Source organism: Antechinus flavipes, chromosome 3 (genome assembly GCF_016432865.1).
Source record: "Antechinus flavipes isolate AdamAnt ecotype Samford, QLD, Australia chromosome 3, AdamAnt_v2, whole genome shotgun sequence".
Taxonomy (NCBI): domain Eukaryota; kingdom Metazoa; phylum Chordata; class Mammalia; order Dasyuromorphia; family Dasyuridae; genus Antechinus; species Antechinus flavipes.
In genome coordinates, this window is record NC_067400.1 from 593,915,783 (window position 1) to 593,936,834 (window position 21,052).

General features: G+C 43.7%; 2 protein-coding genes across 2 annotated transcripts in view; one reads left to right on the forward strand and one right to left on the reverse strand.

The window, feature by feature from the left end:
- The first annotated feature begins 11,217 nt into the window (after positions 1–11,217).
- On the forward strand, positions 11,218–12,804 carry NPPA (natriuretic peptide A). The gene is made up of 3 exons (XM_051991402.1): positions 11,218–11,423; positions 11,554–11,871; positions 12,525–12,804. The coding sequence occupies exons 1-3, from the start codon at positions 11,313–11,315 to the stop codon at positions 12,528–12,530; spliced, it is 435 nt and encodes a 144-aa protein (XP_051847362.1). The 5' UTR covers positions 11,218–11,312; the 3' UTR covers positions 12,531–12,804.
- A 1,976-nt stretch (positions 12,805–14,780) lies between these two features.
- Positions 14,781–21,052, reverse strand: part of CLCN6 (chloride voltage-gated channel 6) — a 32,711-nt gene continuing 26,439 nt past the window's right edge. Inside the window, exons 21-23 of the mRNA XM_051988533.1 lie at positions 20,243–20,350; positions 19,839–19,964; positions 14,781–17,978 (exon numbers count right to left, since the gene is read on the reverse strand). Coding sequence (XP_051844493.1) covers positions 17,898–17,978; positions 19,839–19,964; positions 20,243–20,350 — 315 coding nt within the window. The 3' untranslated portion in view covers positions 14,781–17,897. The remainder of the gene's footprint in view (positions 17,979–19,838; positions 19,965–20,242; positions 20,351–21,052) is intronic.

Here is a 21,052-nt window from a genome sequence, read left to right on the forward strand (position 1 = left end):
TAAAAAGCTATTTAAAAAATCCATTGACTTTCTTCTATGTGCCTATATTTTATGAGAGACAATGACCAGATAGGATGAGCTTGGGGAAAGAAACTACAGTACAATTCAATAAGAATTTGTTAAAAGTCTATTAAAAGTTAGGTCCTAGGGTTACAAAGACAAAGGTGAAAGATACCTTCCTCAAGAGATTGAGAGAAACAATTTGTATGCAGATAAACACAAAGCATTTGAATGACTCTAGTGGTAATGGAAGGATGCTAACATCCTAGCCTTGGGAAACTCTTGGGGGGCCCATATCCCAGGGAGTTTCTAAATGCTTTGAAATAAACAGAAACATCCTAAGTAGTTGAAATGTATTGGAAACTGCCTCAGGGAAGAGAGAGTGGGCTGGGATAGGGAGCAAATCGCAAAAAAAGGTTACATCCCCAAAGGTGCCCTAGCCCCACCAGGCTTCCACTATTCCTGAAATGCCACCACAAGAATTATTCCCTTGGCTTCGGGAAATCCAGAAAGCCTTTGTCCAAAAGTCAGAGAATTCAGGAGTGATAAAACAGAACTCGTTATCCCCCTCCCCACTTCCTCTCTTTCAAAATTACCTGTTACTGTGGAGGGCACCATCATCCTGTCACCCAAACTCGTCCTGGTCTCCTCCATCCCTCCCACCATATCCAATATGTTGTCAAGTCCTGCCAATTTTACCTTCATAACATCTCTAGACTATGTCCTCCTCCGAATTCTGACCCTTGTCCCCACATTGGTTCAGGTCCTCATTAACTCATTCCTGGACTCTTGGAACAACTTGTTGCTTAATCTCTCCCCATTCCAGCCCACATTCCCTTTGTAAAAAGCTTTGCCAATTTCAAAGCACTAGAGAAATGTGAGTTATCCCAAGGGTCCCTCTCTCTCCTCTCCCTGGCCCCTGGTCCTTATCTGCTTCTCCCCACTCCACTTCCCACACAGCAAGGAGGCTGGACTCTAGAGGCTCTGACTCTCCAGTCCTAAACTTCCCAGATATAGCATGGTAGGGTAGAAAGAACACTGGGTTTGAAAGGACAGTGGTTCAAATGCAGCTTTTGCTACACAATACTGGTATAGTCTTCGTTTGGGGAAGGATTCAGTTTCCTCTTCTGTAAAATGAGGGAGATCGGAAGATCTCTAAGTCTCCTCCAATTTCTAAACCTATGACGCCAGCACATCCTATTTCTCCAGTTCATCTGGTTGGATAGTCAAGCCTTCACTCTCCATTTAGTGGAATCCTTGGAGCAAAGATCAGGGACAGCAAACTTTGGAGACATAGACTGGGTGGATCTCTTAAAGAATGCTGTGGGGACAAATAATAGAGCCCAATGATTCATTCAATCAATCAATATTTATTAAGCACCTACTGTGTGTCAGGTACTGAACTAAGTACTGGGGATACAAAAGAAGGCAAAAAACAATCATAATACTCTATATTTTATTTGATGCATTTAAAATCACAATTCTAGAAAGGGATCACATGGGCTTCCCTAGATTCTTTTTTGTTTGGGAGGGGAGATGTTTACAACAATCATGGTTAAATGACTTGTCCAGGATCACACAGTTAGTAAATGCCACATATCTGGAAACAGATTTGAAGTCAGGTCCTCCTGACTTCAGGACCATGCACCACCTGGGTGCCTCAGACTGGAACTTTTTATTTTTCTGAGGCGATTGGAGTTAAGTGACTTGCCCAGGGTCACACAGCTAGGAAGTGTTAAGGATCTGAGACCAGATTTGAACTCAAGTCCTCCTGACTTCAGGGCTGGTGCTCTATCCACTGCACCACCTAGATCCCCCAAGACTGGAACTTTTAAAAAGAAATAGTGCCTATAGCCTTTCTCTCCTACTATATATTTATTTCTGCTAAGTATGACCTGGGAAAGAATCTATTCTCTCAGAGCAAAATTGCACAATTATAAAATTTGTTTCCCAGGTTCAGTCCTCAGCCCCCGGCTCTTCTCTCTCTACAACCCCTCCCATCTTAGAATTTTTGTTGATTCTCATGATTTCATGTATCACCTTTTAAGAAAGACCAGAATTTTTATCTCCTCTTTTCCCTCTATCCTTTTTCCTCCTTTTTTCTCTCCTCTTTCTTTTCCTTCTCTTTTCTTTCTTTCTATTCTCCCCTCTTTCTTTTCTTCCTTGCCATTCTACTCTTCTCATCTTCCCTTCTCTCCCTTTCCTCCCTCTCTCCATCTCTCTCTGTCACTGTCTTTCTGTGTCTTGTCTTTTTCTTACTTTCTCTTCTTCCCCTTCCTTTACTCCCCTTTCCTGTTCTTCCTCCTCTAGCCCTACATTTTCAGCTGTATTTCAGCTTGGAAGTCAACCTGACACCTCAGGTACAGAATGTCCCAAATCAAACTCTTCATGTTGCTCCAAAACCAGATCCCCTTTCCCATATTCCTACATATGGTACGGAGCTCCTTTTTCATCAATTCTTTTTTTAAAAAATTAGTTGTTTCATTTTTTCTAGTTATACATATAACTTTTTAAATACACATTTCTTCATAGATCATATTGGGAGGAAAAACTCAGAGCCAAAAGGAAAAAATCACAAGAGAGAAAAAAAAAAAAGTAAACATAGCATGTATTGATTTACATTCAATCTCCATAGTTCTCTTTCTGGATTTAGAGGGCATTTTCTATCCAGTTTATTGGGATTATCTTGGATCACTGGACCATTGAGAAGTACTAAATATTTCAAAGTTGATCATTTCACATCCTTGCTGTTTCTGTGTACAATGTTTTCCTGGTTCTGCTTGTTTCTCACAGCATCAGTTCATGTAAATCTTTCCAGTCCTTTCTAAAGTCAGCTTGTTCATAATTGTCATGGAACAATAATATTCCATTACTTTTATATACTTATTCATCCATCCCCAATTAATAGGCCTTTACTCATTTTCCAATTCTTTACCACCACAAAAAGAGCTTATCAACATTTTTGCACATGTGGGTTCTTTCCCCTTCTTTATTAGTTCCTTTAGGTACAGACTCAGTAGTGGCACTTCTGGGTCAAGGATATGCATGGTTTTATAGCACTTTGGGCATAGTTATGAATTGCTCTTCAGAATGGTTAGATCAGTTCACAACTCCACCAACAATGCATTAGTATCCCATTTTTCCCACATTCCCTCCAACATTCATCATTATGTTTTTCTGTCATCTTACCCAATCTGAGAAGTGTGAAATGGTACCTCAGAATAGTTTTAATTGACATTTCTTTAATAAATAGTGATTCAGAGAATTTTTTCATATGACTATAGATGGCCTTAATTTCATCATCTGAAAATTGTATATTCATATCCTTTGACCATTTTTCAATTGAGGAATAATTTGTATTCTTATAAATTTGACAGAATTCTTTATCTATATTAGAAATCAGACCTTTATCAAAAACACTGATTGTAAAAAAATTTTTTTTCCAGCTTTGTACTTCCCTTTTCATCTTGTTAAGGAGCTCTTAACCCTTTATTTGTTTCATGGATTTCTTTAGCAGAAGTCTACGAGCCCCTTCTTAGAATCACATTTTTAAATACATAAAATAAAATTTGGAGGATTATATGGGCATATTGCATAAATAGCATCCAAATATTAAAACAAAGACACAGATAGCAAATTAAGTTCTGGGATAAAGAGACCATTCTTCTTCCAGTCGCCCGGCTTAAAACCAGAGGCAGCCTTGATTCTTTTCTCCCTAAATTGATCTAATTGTTAAACCCTATTAATTCCTTACTTGAACTACTTTTGATCAGGTCTTTCTTTCATCTTCCTAGATTGTTAATGTAGTCTCCCACTTCAAGACCTTGTCCTCTTCAACTTACTATGTGCCTCATGGCCATATTATCTTCCTAAAATATAACTTTTGTCATTTAGTGGTGTAATAAAATGGAGGGAGTTCAAGATTGAGAGCCTGAAGCCCTAGACCTAATCAATCAATCAATCAACATTTATTGAATGTCTATTTGTGCCAGGCAAGGTGCTAAGTATTTTTTGGTCATTTGTCGGTCGTGCTCGACTCTTTTTGAACCTATTTGGGGTTTTCTTGGCAAAGAAATTGTAGTTAGTTGCCATTTCCTTCTCCAGCTCATTTTACATATGTGGAAACTGAGGCAAACAGAGTAAAGCGACTTGCCCAGGGTCTCCCAGTTAGTAAGTGTCTGAGGCCACATTTGAACTCAGGACGATGAGCCTTTGTGACTCCAGACCCAGAACTCTGTGCACTATAACACCCTCTGGCTGTCCTGTCAAGCTCCAGAAGCAAAAAGAGAGCCCTTGCTTTTAAGGAACTCTTCTTGCCAGTATGGCACTCTTCTAAGTCATTTCACTGCTGGACCTCAATTACCTCATCTTTAAGCAAAAGGGGAGGGGACTAGACATTCCTTAAGGTCTCTTTCAGGGACAAATCTTGCTTAAGTTCTAAGAGATTCCTTCATGGCTTATAGCATTAGAACTGAAAAGATGGGGCAGAAACTCAAGTCCCTGAGTTAAAATCTGGATTCAGACCTTAATACCAGCTGTGTCTTAAGCAAGTCACTTAACACTGATTGCCTCATAAATAAATAAAAGAACTGAAAGGGCCCTCGGAGATCAGTTTTATAGAAGAGGAGTTTTAAAGACACTCTTCAATCTGGTCCCATTCTGCTTATTACTGAAAATCAGCTAGGAGGTAAAGTGGAGACCTGAGTCAAATTCAATCTCAGATACTTATTCATTTCCTTTTCATATGCCTCTATTTTCTTATCTGTACAATGGGGATAAAAATAATACCCACCCCTTAGAATTAAGTGCTTTACAAACCTTTAAACAGCACAAAAATGCTAGCTAACTAGCTAATTACACAACTATTCAAATTCATCTTCAGACAGGCTCTATTGTCCCTACTTGAGCACATCAAGCTCAAGATGGAAAGATAAGTATACCTTGGATAAGTAGCGGTAAAATGAAGGGAACCGTGTGGAGTAGAGATGGGGTGAAGAACTTCCAAGAATTTTAAATTCCTTTTTTGTATTTTAGTTTCTCTAGGTCTCAGTGACCTGTATAAGTATGTTGAGTAGTAGCCAATATGTACTTAGATTTTAGATATTTAACCTAAAATGATGACATTTATCACTGTTCAAGTTTTCAGTGTTTAGACAACTAGTTGCCTGATGTATGATTCCTCCCAGAACCAGGGAATCTGCTGTTTTTGGCACGAAAAACATCCAATTAAAGGGGGGGGGGCACCTATCTCTTAATGTTCCCCCAACCCATGATGTAATCCTTTGTAACTAAAACCTATCTTCTCTTAGTTCTTTAGCCCTTCTACCGTGAGCTCTCTCTTTCCCTCCTCACGTGGAATTGCTCATTCTCATGAGAATTTATTAAATAAACAACTTTTCTGCTTTTTACTTCGAGAGGTCTCTGAGTAGTCATTTTTGGATAGGATTTTCTATCCCTCACAGAACTGAGCCAAGGAATGAAGCCCTTCTTCAATGGGGGATTGGAGAAAGTCAAGCTTCAGTGGAGACTTTCATGTATAAAACCCCTGTCACAAGCCACAAGCCCTCCTTTCCAGGAGAATTTGGTAGGTGAGAGATGGGAAAGGATATTGAATGCCTTGAGTGAAGAAAAGTTGGCCCATTCTAGACTTCTCTATTCTATTCCATCCATAGCTACCTTCCCATTTCCCTAAAGTGTGTGTGTGTGGGAAAATATATGCAAGCCCCTGGATTCTCAGCAGAGGCTTTGTCCATCTCCCATCATTTTCCTTGTCAAGATATTTGGAGACATCCTGTTTTCCAGAGCTAAGGCTCAGTGAGCAGCTCAGCGTAACAATAATCCTTTGCTCTCAGCCTCTGGATGATGTCAGCCTCTGGCAATATGTATTGCTTTGACTTACATGAATTGATGCTAAGAGAAGTGAGCAGAATGAGAGAACATTGTACACAGCAACAAGAAGATTATGTGATGATCAATTCTGAGTGACATGGCTCTTTTCATCTATGAGGCGATTCAAGGCAATTCCAATAAACTTGGGAGGGACAGAGCCACCTACAGCCAGAGAGAGAGCTATGGAGACTGAATGTGGACCAGAGTATTTTCACCTCTTGTTGCTGGTGTTATTGTTTGCGTGCTTATTTTCCTTCTCCTGTTTTTTCCCTTTTGACCTGATTTTTCTTTTGCAGCATATGGAAATATGTTTAGAAGAATTGCACAGGTTTAACCTGTATCTGGTTGCTTGCTGTCTAGAGGAAGGGGAGGGGGGAGAGAGAAAAATTTGAAATACAAGATTTTGCAAAGATGAATGTTGGAAACTATCTTTGCATGTAATGGGAAAAATAAAATGCGATTAAAAAAAGTATTGTTTTGACCAAGTGTTCACTGAGGGATTTGAAAATTTCATATTAATTAATAATTATTTAGATTGTTGGAGCTCCTTTATTTCCCAGGAGATTCTGACATGAGAGCTTCTGGATTTTTTTTCCCTTTTGATTTGATTTTTCTTGTGCAGCATGTCAAATATGGAAATATGTTTAGAAGAATTGTACATGTTTAACGTATATGTGGTTGCTTGCTGTCTAGGGGAAGGAGAAGGGAAGAGAGGAAGAAAAATTTGGAACACAAGATTTTGCAAGGGTGAATGTTGAAAACTACCTTTGAATATATTTGGAAAAATAAAATATTATTTCAAAAAAAGTATTGTTTTGACCAGTGTTCATTGATTTGTATTTTTCACATTAATTAATAATTGTTTAGATTTGTTGGAGCTCCTCTCTTTCCCAGGAGATTTTGATATGAGAGCTTCTGGTTTTTTTCCCTTTTGATTTGATTTTTCTTGTGCAGCATGTCAAATATGGAAATATGTTTAGAAAAATTGTACATGTTTAACGTATATGTGGTTGCTTGCTGTCTAGGGGAAAGAGAGGGGGAGAGAGGAAGAAAAATTTGGAACACAAGATTTTGCAAGGGTGAATGTTGATAACTACCTTTGAATATATTTGGAAAAATAAAATATTATTTTAAAAAAAGTATTGTTTTGACCAGTGTTCACTGATTTGTAATTTTCACATTAATTAATAATTATTTAGATTTGTTGGAGCTCCCCTATTTCCCAGGAGATTATGACACGAGAGCTGCAGCTACAGCTGATGCACTGCAGCAGAAAGTGATCAATCACCTCTCCTGACATTTCTTGTCAATTCTTGTGCTCGTTTCCTGATAGCCTCTGAGGTTGCTTCCACCCCTAAATCTACCATTGCTACAACATTGCTGACAGCATGCCTGAGCTTTTGGTCAAAGATCTCTAAGGAGGTAAAGTTCATCACTTCCTAAGACAGCCCATTCCCCTTTTGTGACAGTTCTGATTATATGGGGTCTTCTAACAAGCCAGTTCTCTTCTCTGCAGTTTTCATCCCTGGTTCTTCCCCTGAGACCATATGTTATGAGCCAGATACTGTTCTAAGTGTTTTTACAAATATTATCTCATTTGATCTTTACAATAAGGTAAGTGCCATTATTATATAATTGAAGAAGTGGCTTGCCCAAGATCTGCCAGCACTGACCTCTAAGGATTATTGTGAAAACTAAAGGAGAGAACATATTTATGTGTATATGTATATATGTGCATATGTATATAATATATAAACTATATTATAAAAATATAACTAAGCTTTAAGCACTATTAAATAAATGTTAGTTCTTTTGGAGAGAGAAAAGGCAAATGTGCATGGGAGAATTTGGTAGGCACTTAAAAGTGCTCTGAAAGAGCCAAGGATCTTTCTGACCTGAAGTCAGGAAAAGAAGAAAGGCTTCAGGGAGGAGTTGGTCTTTGAGATTGTTTGGAAGGATCTTTGAAAAATCTTCCAGTCACAAGGAGGAATGAGAGTAACAGCAGAGAAGGAAGTCCAGTAAGCTCGGTTTTGCTAGGGTGTTTTATGGTGTGAGAAGGGAATTGTATATGGATTTTGATTTATCTGTACTCTCTCTTTCCCCTATGCTGACAATCAACAGCTGGACTGTAAATAAAATGTTTTGTAACAATGCAGGATTGTCGTGTCTTTATGACTCAGTTTCCCCATCTGTAAAATTTGGGATCTATTCCAGTTCTTAAGCCAAAAATCCCATGAAAACTCAATGTCTTTCCATATACTAGCTCTGAGAGAGGAAAGACGGCATGAAAAAGACACTAGATTCTTCCTTTTTCTCTGGAACCTTGGACAGTGACATCTGCTTGTACCCAAGATAGCCTGATTGGGGGATGAGGGGAGAGTAAAGCTAGGAGGGAGGGAAGAGGAGACTGCCCTAGGAATGCCATTTCTGGTATGCCATTTACTAAGATACCACCCACATCAGAGGGTTGTCTCAGAAAGGCAAGGACAGGGCAGGGTGACATGCTTAGAAAGAATTACTTCTCGGAAACACAGCTTCTTGTCAGACTAGCCTCACTAAAAATAACCTGACATGCACTTATGACTTGAGTCATGCAGCATCATCAGGAGAATGTTGCCTTTGGTGTACCAAATTCCAACTCAAAATGGTTCAGTATCACATTTTTCATCAATGGGAGTTTAGATAGCTTGAGTGTTGGACTTAGAATTGGGAAGATCTGAGTTCCAATTCTACCTTGAGCTTTTATTAACTGTGGGACACTGGGCAAGCCATTTCACTGTTTCTGCTTCAGATTCCTCTTCTGTGAAATGGATAAAATAATAGCACTAAATACTTGGGGTTGTTGTGGATCAAATAACATTTTACAAACCTTAAAGCATCAAGTAAATACTAGTCATTCTCTTCCTCTTCCTCCTCATCTCCCAAAGCCCTGAAATCTAAAGATCCAGGAATATTTCTGATTGTTATACTATAGATTCAATCGTTATTAGAAAAATATTTTTTAAAAAAGAAAAAAAAAACATCAAATTCCACTGGAGGACTTTGGATATTTAGTCCAGAGGAGACAATAAAGCTCAGGAAGACGTGGCAAATCTCTTCTGGTATTTGAGGGATTAGTCTTGCTTCAGAGAGCAGAACCAGAAGGAATGGCTAAGAGTTGCTGTGAGGCAGATTTAGGTTTGATAACAGGAAAACCTTTTTTTTTTTTTTTTTTTTAACAATTACAGTTCTCTGAATATGGAACAAACTGACTCAGGTGTTCAACTAGAATCTAGAGGATGGCTTTTTAGAATTCATATAAATGGAGACTTCTTTTATTCAAGTATAGGTTAAATTAGCTAGTCTCTGAGGCCCCTTACACATTTCAGATTTTGTGGCTCTGTGATGCAAACAAGCTTAGTGTACCTAACTGACCTGGTCATTGTGTTCTCTGAGAAGCAGAGATAGGGCAGGATAAGTCCAAGGCTCACTATGACCAGGATTAAGAAAAGTCAAACAATTAAGTACTTAGATCATCTATAAAGCATGTAACAATGTGCTAGGTATATGTGTACGTAATGACTACATGGTACCTCCTCTCAGGAGACTTCACAATTTAAAAGGTAGGAAAGGCCACACAAAGGTAGACAGCCATTCCAAGATTGTATTGAGTGATAGAAGGACTTTGAATGGTTAATTTTGGATCATGGCTCATATCAATCAAGGAGAGCTTCCTGAAAGAGGGGCATTATAGAAAGAATTTTGGTTCATCTGTAGGTTAGAATAAATGGTTTCTGAGGTACCTTCCAAATCTGAGATTCTGTGATTTGGGTTGCTGTGTAAAAGGTTCTAGCTTTTCAAATTCCAAGCAAATTCTCCTTTTTTTAAAGGTTTTTTTTTTCTATTTTCAAAACATATGCATAGTTTTCAACATTCACCCTTGCAAAACTTTGTGTTCCAATCAAGTATTCTAACCACATCTCTGGTTAATTATCTTTCTCAATTTGTATTCTACCTTAGACAGTGCTTTGCACACAGGAGGTGATTAATAAGTGCCTACTGAATTAAAGAGGCATTGTGGAATGGTGGACTTGGAGTCAGGAAAACTTGGGTTCAGATCTCACCTCAAACACTCACTAGCTGTGTGACCCTGTTCAAGTCACTTTGTCTGCTTCAGTTTCCTGATGTATTAAAATGAACATATTGAACTCACTGGATTCTTTTTTTCACTCTAAATCTATAAGATTAGAAAATGCTAGTGTCTAGTACAGTGCCTGACAGTTTTATGTTGATTCCTTGTTAGTCTTTCACGAGAAATGGGGGTCCTAAGTTCTATTGCTTGCCTGCAGCAGCTGAAGTAAGGTAGAGAGGCATCTAGGAGACAATATGCACCACAAAGCTCTCTCCACATTAGTCCATCCCATTGACTTTTTTTTTCTGGCAAGGCTAGAGTTCCGTACAAACTCCAGACTTCTGACTACCACATGGCAATGGAATGATGATGCTGGCCTTCTCTAAGTTAATAATCATCCCCATCAGTACCTTACATGAGGGGAAAAGTGATGGAAAAATAAGACTATGGAGCTGATGAGTGGGAGATAGCAATGTCAGGAACATATTCTCTGGTGTTGATATGTGGGGGCAGAATGCTTGGGATGTTTTTCCCATGGGGTATATCTCACATTCTATCCTTGGTCCTGATTTCATAGTCTAGGGGGAAAAAACAACTCCCAAACCCCCATCTCTGCTTTACCCAACTGCTTGGAAGTAGGGCCTCAGTTGAGAGTCCACATTCAGGAAGAGGAATCTGAATTGAGTGGAAAAGGGTATAAAACTGCCCCCAAGCAACCAGGCTAGTTTGTGTCAGCTGGCACTCTTTCCCTTGGTCGAAGGTTGCCTGCAATTTCCTTCTTTCCTGTCCTTATTTGGACCTCACTAGCATCTGAGCAGCAAGCTTGGGGAGAGATGAGTACTGGCTAGCCATCCTGTTTTCCTAAATTGTTTCCACGACGAGGAAGCAAAGAATCCCTAGGCATCTTTGTGAGATAATCAAGGATTTTTTTTGGTTCCTCTCACACCTTCAAAGTGTGAAACCTCTCAAGTCCAATCAACAAGAATGTGACTCTTGCAGCCTAGGGTTCCTGAGGCTGTGACAACCGTTGAAGTGCAGAAGCCACCTCTACAATGGGGTTGTGACAGTCTGCACTGGACTGATAACTTTAAAAGGACATCTTCTGTTGGCTCCTCGCTCCGGTTCTTTATCACTACAAGTGACAGAATGGGGAGGGGTACGTCCCTTGGGCGGTCTCAGGGTGCCGGAGTGGGATATAAAAAGGCAAAGAGGCAGACTGGGAGGCAGAAGAGAACAGGGTCAGAAGACCAAGAGCAGAGAGGAGAGAGAAGAGACAGCGTTTGGCTGACTGAGACTGACGACCAATCACAGCATGGGCTCCTTCACTACCATCTCCATCAGCATCCTCCTCCTTCTGACTTTGCAGCTTCAAGGTCGAACCAAAGCCATTCCTGTGTCCAATAATGACCTAGTGGATTTAAAGGTAGGTCCAGAGACTTGGCAGGGACAATAGCAACCAGAGGAGGTAGTTTGGTATGATGCCGATTGAAAGATGTCACTTTCCTTCAATGTAAGGAACTCAAACTCCTTCTCTTTGTCCTTTTTATTTGTAGAATTTGTTGGACCGCCTGGAGGACAAGATACCTTTAGAAGATGAGGTCATGCCCTCACAAGGACTTAATGAGCAGAATGAGGAGGCTGGAGAAGCACTTAGCCCCCTCTCTTCCTGGAGTGGGGAAGTCAGCCCAGCCCAGCGGGAGGGAGTCTTCAACCGGGGCACTTGGGAGCAATCTGAAAGATCTGCCCTCCTGAAGAATAAGCTTCGGGCACTCTTGACTTCCCCTCGTAGTCTGAGGAGGTCCTCCAGCTGCTTTGGGGGCCGGATTGACAGAATAGGAGCCCAAAGTGGACTTGGCTGCAACAGTTTTAGGGTAAGGAGCCGTGGGAATGGGATAGGAAGAAGAAAGACATATGGCTATTTCAAAATTCAAGCAGAGGTAGAGGGGCTCCCTACTAAGTGAAATTCTCATAGATGCAGGAACTAGGTTCTTTTCCCCTTTGAAATATATGATTTTTGCCTTTGGGACTATTTGTAGCTATAGTATGTAAAGCTGTAAAATCATACTTGATTCTCCAAGGAGATAAGTATCACCAATGATACTAAAGAATTAAAACTTTCATAGGAGCAAATTGTTCTGTAATAGGAATGACGTCAATTTATTTTCTTTTATAGTGCTATGTGACTGAAGGGTCAAATAGAATGGGTTGTTGTCGGTGGTGGTCCCTCGTTTTTTAAAAGGATTAATGATATCATGATGTTGGGGTTAAAATAGTGGATGATGAGTGATGTCTTAACTTGCTTGTGAATTGGATTTAAGTGAGGTGGAGTTGCCCATAGAATAGGTGATAATTTATTTAATTGCCCTTTATGGTTTCAACTGTCTCGGAAAGCCCAGCCAGGGGATCAAGGACAGTCTTTATTCTTTGTCCATTTTGTACCTGCCATCAGTTCCAACTTCACGCTACCTTCTCTGAGTCATCTAGCTGGAATACTGCTAATGAAACATCTGTCTTCTCTTTGTAGTTCTGAAGATAATGTACAAAGAGGAAAACATGCTGGACCCAGTCAGAGCCACAGAAGCTTCAAATCCTTTGGGACTTTGCTTTATTTTGTCCATTTGTTGTCAGCCAACTGGACTTTGAATGTGCTCCTGGTTCAAACTACAGCTTTCTTTTGCCATTTCACAAATATAATTTTGAATGTAGACAAAATGCTGTAATGGTGGCTTTTGCCTCTGTATTAAATCTGAGTTTAAATCCTAAGCAGTTCAAAGACGAATAAACTTCAGCACCATGGACAGAAACAGTCACTGGCTGGTGTGGTTTTTTTTTTTTTTGTTTCCTGGGGGAAAAGAGTGGGGAATTCAGGTCTATTCCTAGAGTCTTGTTTAGATAGCAAAATCTTCTTTCTTTCTGAAAATAAGTAAACAATTAAGCCGAAGAGTCTCCCCTCATAATATCTACAGAAGCAAAGAAAAATATGGCCATTTGTTTAGACTGATTAAAGAGCAGTTTTTCTCCTGTTGTGGCTAATGCTGATCTTCGTATGGTTTTCCCCTTTCTGTGCAATTCTTCTTTTTCCATTTTTATTATTTCTTTTTACACACAAGTGTCATATACATGCTCCTAATGAGGCAATGACAGGAGCTAACATCAGGCATACTTCGTGGACTCTGAGGCTGGTCTAGCTTGGCACTATTTTCAGTTAGTGGGTAGAACTAGATTGAGGGCAGAATCAAAACCGTGTTTCATTTGGGTGCTCTGATCAAGTGCAAAATGAGAAAGGCTTACTAACTTCTTGGCTGGAGACCAGGGTTGGCTCCCTTGTACTTAAGTATGGAAATGTGGAGAGAGAAAAAGGACAAAGAATACTGCAATCATTAGTCTCAGTGCTGGAAGGAAGCAAAAAGGGATGGTGAGCTATCCTACCCACTTCATCACAGACAGCAGGTGGAAGATGATGAGCACTTAGAACTAAGAGGGCCAAGAGCAGAGGCTGCTGTCAGGAACGCGGCCCTTTCTTTCAAACTCATTATTGACCTTGTTTAGGAATAGCTTGATGATATCCCAAAGGGAAAAGCCCCACATCTCTTTAGGACAAAGTAGAAAAAGGTCTCGCCTGTAAGGGAGGCAGTAAAGAGGACAAAGCCCTTGGATCGCGTTCCAGAGATGGAGGGATTTCCATCTTTGTCGTGGATGGCATGTCACCCGGGTAACTGCTTTCCTGATCTTGGGGAAGGGGCAAAGTGTTCCCTACAAAATGAGGTGGTGAGATGCCAAGGTCCCTAATGTCCTTTCCAGCACTCTATTCTCCAACTGTTTCCTAATGTCTTTTGCTGTTCTGATTTTTCATCTTAGGTAACAGACTGTTAGTTCGGAAGGCTGTAACCTTCCTCATGATCACTCGTCCAGTTTTCCAAAAGCCAATGAGATGGCAGAGCAATACATTCATCTTCAAATGCACACAGGTACTTTCATCATCAGGTCTGCCAGGACGAATCCTCCTAGGGACTAATGAAATACAACAACATGCCCACTCCACTCCTACTTTCTTTTCCCTAGGGACACATAGGGGAAATTCCTGAGCCCTTCCTGCGACATTCTTCAGAGCTCCTGATACAGAAAGTAATAGATAAGAGGGGCTGACCAAGAGGGACACATGCAAATACATTGCAGGATATTTACTGTAACTGTGGGACAGTATCTTGGTGCTTTTTTCTGACATTAAGTTGTCAACATGTCCCATACCTCATTATCCCCGTGGTAAGAAACTGGAAGTGACCAGAAGCTATCGGAATGATGGGGACTAAATGGGTGGCTTTTAAATGAAGACAAATTGATCCTCAAATATAATCCAACATGGAGAGCTCTGGGCCAGAAATCTGTCTGGCAGAGCATCGAGTCTAGATAATCCCACTTTATTTTACTGATTCTTTTGAGAAGGCAAATACGGGTATTGCCTCCAACAAACTGAGACCTAGGGAAGAGATTAAAAGGCCGGATTCTCCCACTATCCCGGGGGCTATCGCTAGTCATCCTGACCGAGGTCTTGCCATTGGACTCGGGTGACTGAAGAAGAGAGAGGCTGGTGACTTTGCACAGCTCTTCTTCACTTAAATACAATTCACTTGCAAGTCAAGACATCACTTTCTTGATGTCACTGGTTCTCTCAGAGAACCAAGGATGAAAAACAAACCAAACCCCTCCCCCCCAGATTCATAATTTTTATGTATTGACTACAAAAAAAAAAGATAATTAAAAAGCATCACAGGAACTAGAGTGAAGGACACAGACAATTTTATTCTCAGACATGTTATGGTTACAATGAGGACTTCCAAGTGCCAAAAGTTCAAATAAAAATATTTTTTGTACAAATTAAAAAAAATACTATATATACACAATGGAATTAGCTTACATTATTTTATAAACAGTGCAAACAGAAAAAAAAAGTTCCCATTGAAATGACTGTTGCAAGGCAATACTAATACTGCACATGAACACTGCACGGGTTCTCAGGAGGGGCCCCAGAAACCCTTTCTTTAGGACCGTCCCGCCACTGGGTGCACATCGTTGCTCGGGTCTGCATCAGAACAGCATCAGAGAGCAATATCCGCAAACACAATTTCATCTAGCTATCAGCTCTACACCAGAAACTGTTAGTTAAAATAAACAAGTGATCTGATTAGGTCATCAGCCAGGGAGTGTGGCTTCTTCATTTGTCCTCCTTCCACATTCAGTGAGAGAAAACCCCGGCTGTGGGGAATCCTGGCGTCACGTCGTCGGGGAGAAAAGCAAAAAAAAAAAAAAAAATCATCTTACACTGTGGTGCTTAAGGTGCCAGCCCACAGAGCCTGGAGGCTGTGTTGAGAATGTAAAACGCTGGTTTCTTCCACAGATGCTTGAGGGTGACTCAAAGCCTGAGATTCACATTCTCTCTTTTGTAGGTGGAGAAGCTATTGCCTTCAAGCTTTCCAGAAGAGGGTGATAAAAAAGAGTTGAGTGAGGAAAAGGAGCATAGGGCCCCAAAGAGCTTGGAACCCTCACGAAGAACGATCTGGGATGCTCCAGTCTTGGTCAGTTCAGACTCCACCGGATTTGCCTTCTAGGCCACAGTGACAGCAGAAAAACCTTTCTTGGGGGTGTCCCCTAATCTGAGAGTCTGTGCACTGGGGTGGGAAATGCCAGCATTGCTACACTGAGGTAACCTCGGGGCAAGGCCAGATGGATTTGCTGTCCAGATGAGAAGGCAGACCACAAAGGGGAACCCGTCGCTTTCAGTGTGAGAGGTAGACGGGAAGGAAAAACACGAGGGCTTAGATTCCTGTTCAATGGAGAGTAATTCTCCTGGTCTGTGCAGTCTTTGTAGTGCAATAGGTTTTCAAAGCTCTTGGTCAATCGTAATGAGATTTTTAAAAAGGAAAAAAATGAAAAAAGGAAGTGAAAACTAGCATCTGGACTCTTTCACAAGTTAAAATGGTGGTCACCACAGTAGTTAACCGATTTCACAATCAGACACAGATACCCAATTCAAAGGGATCTGGCATTTTGGTCCTAGAAATTTCCTGGATGATGGGGAATTTTTTCTCCATCCAGAAAAACTGAGTAATTTAGGAACAAGTTACAGTAATTTTGGTCAAAGTGATAAAGAACCTCGGGCAAACTGAATCCAAGTCAGACCCGCAGGATTCACAAGAGCACCTTGCTCTTTAGGGAAATTCGCTTTCAGATGTGCTGATTTTAAGAAACGAACTACGAGCCGGGACTGACGCCACTTCCCAAATCGGACATCAGGCCAGGCCTTTGCAGCAGTGACGGAGGGAAACAGGAGCCGAAGCAAGCGCGCAGCTCACTTTCTAGGGAGGAGGAAAAAACTAAAAGCAGAGGATGCCATTCATGATATCTTGGGTCAAAGGGGATGTAAGCATCACGTGGGCGGCCAGCTCAGAGGACACAGCTGGAAGGAGCAGCAGAAGGACCGGGAGGCCCCGTCCACCAACGCCTGACCAGCCGGTGTCCCGCTCAGAGAAGGAGCTGCTCCAGCGGAAGTGGAGCAAGTGAGTAACGGCTACCAGAGATGAGGTGAGGCTGCCTGCTGTGTGGTGCTTTTAATCCAAAGCCTGGAGGAGAACTGTGAACTATCAGAAAGGGAGAGAAGTCTGGGGGACTCCTAGCTACCTGTGCTGCCGGCAGGACAACTCAGGGCAACGTGAGGAGCACAAAGCCTTTGTGAGCACATCAGCTCTGGGGTCAAAGGAGGAAGGGGAGGGCCCCTCGCCATAGCTCAGGTCTCATCTTCCCCCTCACTCAGCACAAGCCCAGCAGGGTCAGCAGCTTAAGCCCTCACCCATCGAGTTTCTGCCATCATGTAAAAAGCCTACACAATTTCAGACTCACGGGTGCCCTGCTCTCCTGGACAACTTTGAATGATGAGAAAAGCCTTTGGGCTGCTTCCCCCAGAAAACTGATGGAACTAAAGATGCTTTTGCTTAGTTATCTTTGGAGAAGAAAAGGGGCTGGGAGCATCCTATCTACTCACTTCACATCGGCAGGGCAAGTCTAAGCTGTAAGGGGCCCAAAGGCAACTGGAAACATGGAGGGTGGAAGGGAGCCGGGAGACAGACGTAGAGGGAGCAGCTCTGGCCCGAAGGGGACTCCCTGCTGAGGGTGTGCATCCCTGATATCCTCACCGAGACTCCTTTCATAACGCCAGGACTCCTGTTCTAATTCCTACCTTTCTGGAATGTCCTAGCAGCACACACAAGGCCAGGGGCCACTGTCAGAGTACTCCCTGACTCCAAGAAAGCATGACAGTGGAATCACAAAAGAAAGAGCAGGGGACCAAGCTAAGAATCACACACTGAGAAGGAATCTCTGTCAGGTTCTCGCTTCCTCACAGCAGTTATTCGCTTCATTTTACAGCTGGCAGTACAGCAGTGCTGCCGAAGCCAAAAATCCCCTTTCCTCGACTAAGGCATCAGCTGCAGCAGGAAAGCAGCGATGGAGGAGGAGCGCCCGGGATGAAATGCTGAGCTTCCTCCATAGTGGGGAGGACAGGGCTCAGGAGGGAGCACTTTAAACCTCTGGTCCCCGGGGAGAGCTGAAGAGCCCGGGGCCAGTGTCAACATCTGATGACAAGGAAGTGTGTGAGAGGGGAAGGAGATAGCAGCCAGGGAAGTCTCTCTGCCGGGCAGCGTTTCTGCTGTGAACTAAAACCCCTCACCTCTCTGACCAGTTAAATGATTGACAATCCCAGCTTTGTGTGTACGTGGGTAAAACCAACTGGTGAATCCTCCACGCTGGGAGAGCTGAGGTCCAGGGCAGAATGTAAATGAGTCACCCTGAGGCTCGCCCCAGGAGAGGATGGGCTGCCTTGTAACTGGAGCGCGAGTGGTGGAGGTCAGATGGTCTGATAGTGCTGTCTTAGTCTTCCTTGGAGAAATTCATACGTCAAGTTGTGCCTTGTAATAATCCCAACAATCTGGGTGGGAACAAAAAAAGCCCAAGAGTTATTTGAGGAATTCACAGATAAGATGGATAAAAATGACAAGAATTCGCTCTGCCAGAGTAACCTGGGGAACAGAAAGCTGCTGCTGCTGCTGCTGCTGCTAATAATATTACTACTAATGATAGCACCAGTACTTGTTTTGCATTTCACAGCCTCCAAATAGCATCATCTCATTTGATCCCCAACCTCTAAGATAACTCAATGCTTGTTTACAATAATGATACCAGTCTGAAGAAATACTCATTTCATGTTGATCATGACTGCACCTATATCCAAATGCTGACTACCTGGGGGGCTCTTGGGGGAGGAGGCAGAAAATTTGGAATTCAAAACAATTTTTAAAAACTGTTTTAATTTGTAATTGGGGGAAAAGTAAATTTGTTTAAATAAATAAACAGTTAAATAATTAAAAACAAAAACAAAACATCACAGGGATAGCTAGGTGGCACAGTGGACACAGCACCAACCTTGCAGTCAGGAGGACCTCAGTTCAAATCTGGCCGCAGGCATGTAAAACTTTTTAGCTGTGTGACCCTGGCCAAGTCACTTAATCGCCTCAGCAAAAAAAAAAAAAAAAAAAAAACCCAAAACAAAAACAAACCCATCACAAAAAAAGAATTATTTAATTCAGGAAATACCCAGTTTCTAGACAAATAAAAAATAAGCCTGTTGTCTCTTGGTCACTCCAATAGATACTTAATCAGCATTTATTGATTGAGGAGATTTCCAAGAGCTCAACTAGCAGCCAGGACCGACACACCTCCGTGGGACGTCGGCCTCGCTCAAGGAAGAACCGTGCATCTCTAAGAAACCCGAGAGCATGTAGAGGGAATCCTCCTGCTCGGATGGACGAGCAGGACGGGGGACAGGCTTGGGACAAGGAGAAGACTATGTGACAAGCTGAGTCTGAAAGAAGCAGCAATAGAGGCCCAGAGCGGCCCTGGAGAGCTGAGGCTGCTTGTGGGGAGCTGGGGACGCCTGCTGGCCGGCCCGGGAAGGCTGGCTGAAGCCCCCAGCCCAGAGCTCTGCCCCCGTCACTGACCTGGCCCGGCAGTCTTCAGTGGCTCCGGCGCCCACTGCCTGCCAAGGGAGGTTCCCACACCCAGGGCCCAGCCCGTGTCGGTGTCCCTCCGCTTACTGCCCAACCGCGCTGCCCTCGGGCTCAGGGGGTGCAGCAGTCTCTTATCAGTCCTGGGGTAAAACCAGGGTCTGCCTGCACTCACTGCTCTAAATGCTGTTTCAGTCGGTCTGTATCCCCTGTGTCCAGCAAAAGGCCCAGCTAGGGGTAAAAGCTCCAGAAACGCGTGCTAATCTCTCAATGCGCCCAGTGCTTCCCCGCCCCGGCCCTGCCTCCTTTGCCTTAGGGATTCTGACCCCCAGGCCAGTCCCTGCAAGAGAGTCAGCAGTGACTCCCAAACAAGTCGGTGTCGGACCACAGGCGATGTTGCTGCTGTCCCCCGAGAGCGGGTCAGGGGGCCCACCAAGGCGTGGAGGAAGCCCCCCAGCCACGACCCCTGGGGTCTGTCGCTGACTCGGTCCTGCTGGTACACAAGGTGATGAGTGCACGCGTGCAAGCTCTGCGCCAGACCTCAGGTCTCCGCCCAGGGCACGGGCTGGAGGCAGAGCCCGCAGCTGACTCACAGCCCTCAGCCCCTGCCGCTTCCCCCTCCGCTCTGTTGTGTACCCCCCAGTGCTCCCTTCATGGACTGCCATCGCAGACTATGATCGTTTCTGGGGCACGTCCTCCCTCCGCAGAGACAGGGCCCGCTGCCCGCAGTGTCTCCTCACTGGTGGAGGCCCCGGAGCATGGCTCCGAACCGAGCCCTGACTCACCTCCCCCACTGCGTTCACCACCGGCAGGTGCCGGAGGCCCATCGTCCGGAACAGATTGAAGACTTGGGAGACGTGCGTGTTGGGCGAGACCGTGAATGGCGACGGGTTCATGTAAGGGGTGACGTCCTGAGGAAGAAAGCATAACGGATTACCTCGGATGTCAGAGGCCTGGTAGGAGAGGAGACCGAGGGGCGCAATCCCTGGGCGAGAGCCCAGCCTCTGCGCGTGCGAGTGCTGCAGTCCCTTCACTCCTTAGCCCCCCTCCCCACCAAGGCCTTGGGGTTAAGCTAACGTGCGTTGAGGGAAGGGAGGACCCAGATCTGGACCCCCCCCCCCACCAGATGCCAACCACACCCATGCATCGAGCGGCACCGCCTGAGTCCTGCAGAGACGCTCCTTCTTACCACAATCATCCGGGGGTTCAGCAGAGTCAAGTCCAGGTCATGGATGTCGGGGTAGCGAGGATAGTCCTCGGCCATCTCGGCATAGGAGAGCCGGGGCTGGCTGGCGCTCTGCGATTCAAATAGGACGGTGCCCCGTGAGGCAGTGCCAGGCAGAGGCTGCCCCCGGCGGGCGGGTGTGCCCACCGCTCCCCACTGAGTAGAGAAGTCCCCCAGCACGTGGTGACTGACTCTCTGCTTCAGACGCTGCTTCTTTCCCAGACCCCCCGTGGAGAACCTCCATGGCTCCCTGTGCCATGGTCGCCAGAACGATCTCTACATGACACACAAGGCCCTGGAGAGGAGCAGCTTAGGGAGTCTGCTTCCTCAACTACCCAACAGCAGTGAGAAGTGGGGAGGGGAGGAGGGCAGAAGCATGGGGCCGCTCTCAGCTCTGTCTCTGCTGCCCTTCCCCCTTCCACCACACAAGCTCACTTCCTCAGACCTGCTGCAGCTGCTGCTCATCCTGAGACACAAACCAGGAAGCTCATCTGGCACATTAGTGTCTGCCCCCCACCCCAACTCTGCACCTCCAAGGACTGAGAATTAAACACTGGGGGGCCACGAGCTGGAATCCAGATGCCAGGAACTCGGGAGTTATAGCTCTGGAGGAGGGGGCCTCTGGATCTAACTTCATAAAGCTCACCGCCCAAGGTTTCTGTCAATACTTATAGCTGGGCTGTGCAGCAAAGTATAAAAAGTAATTTTTACAACTTTTAAGAATCTTAAAAGTGAAGGAGTTACACTGACTGGGCAAAAGAGCCCATGAACAAG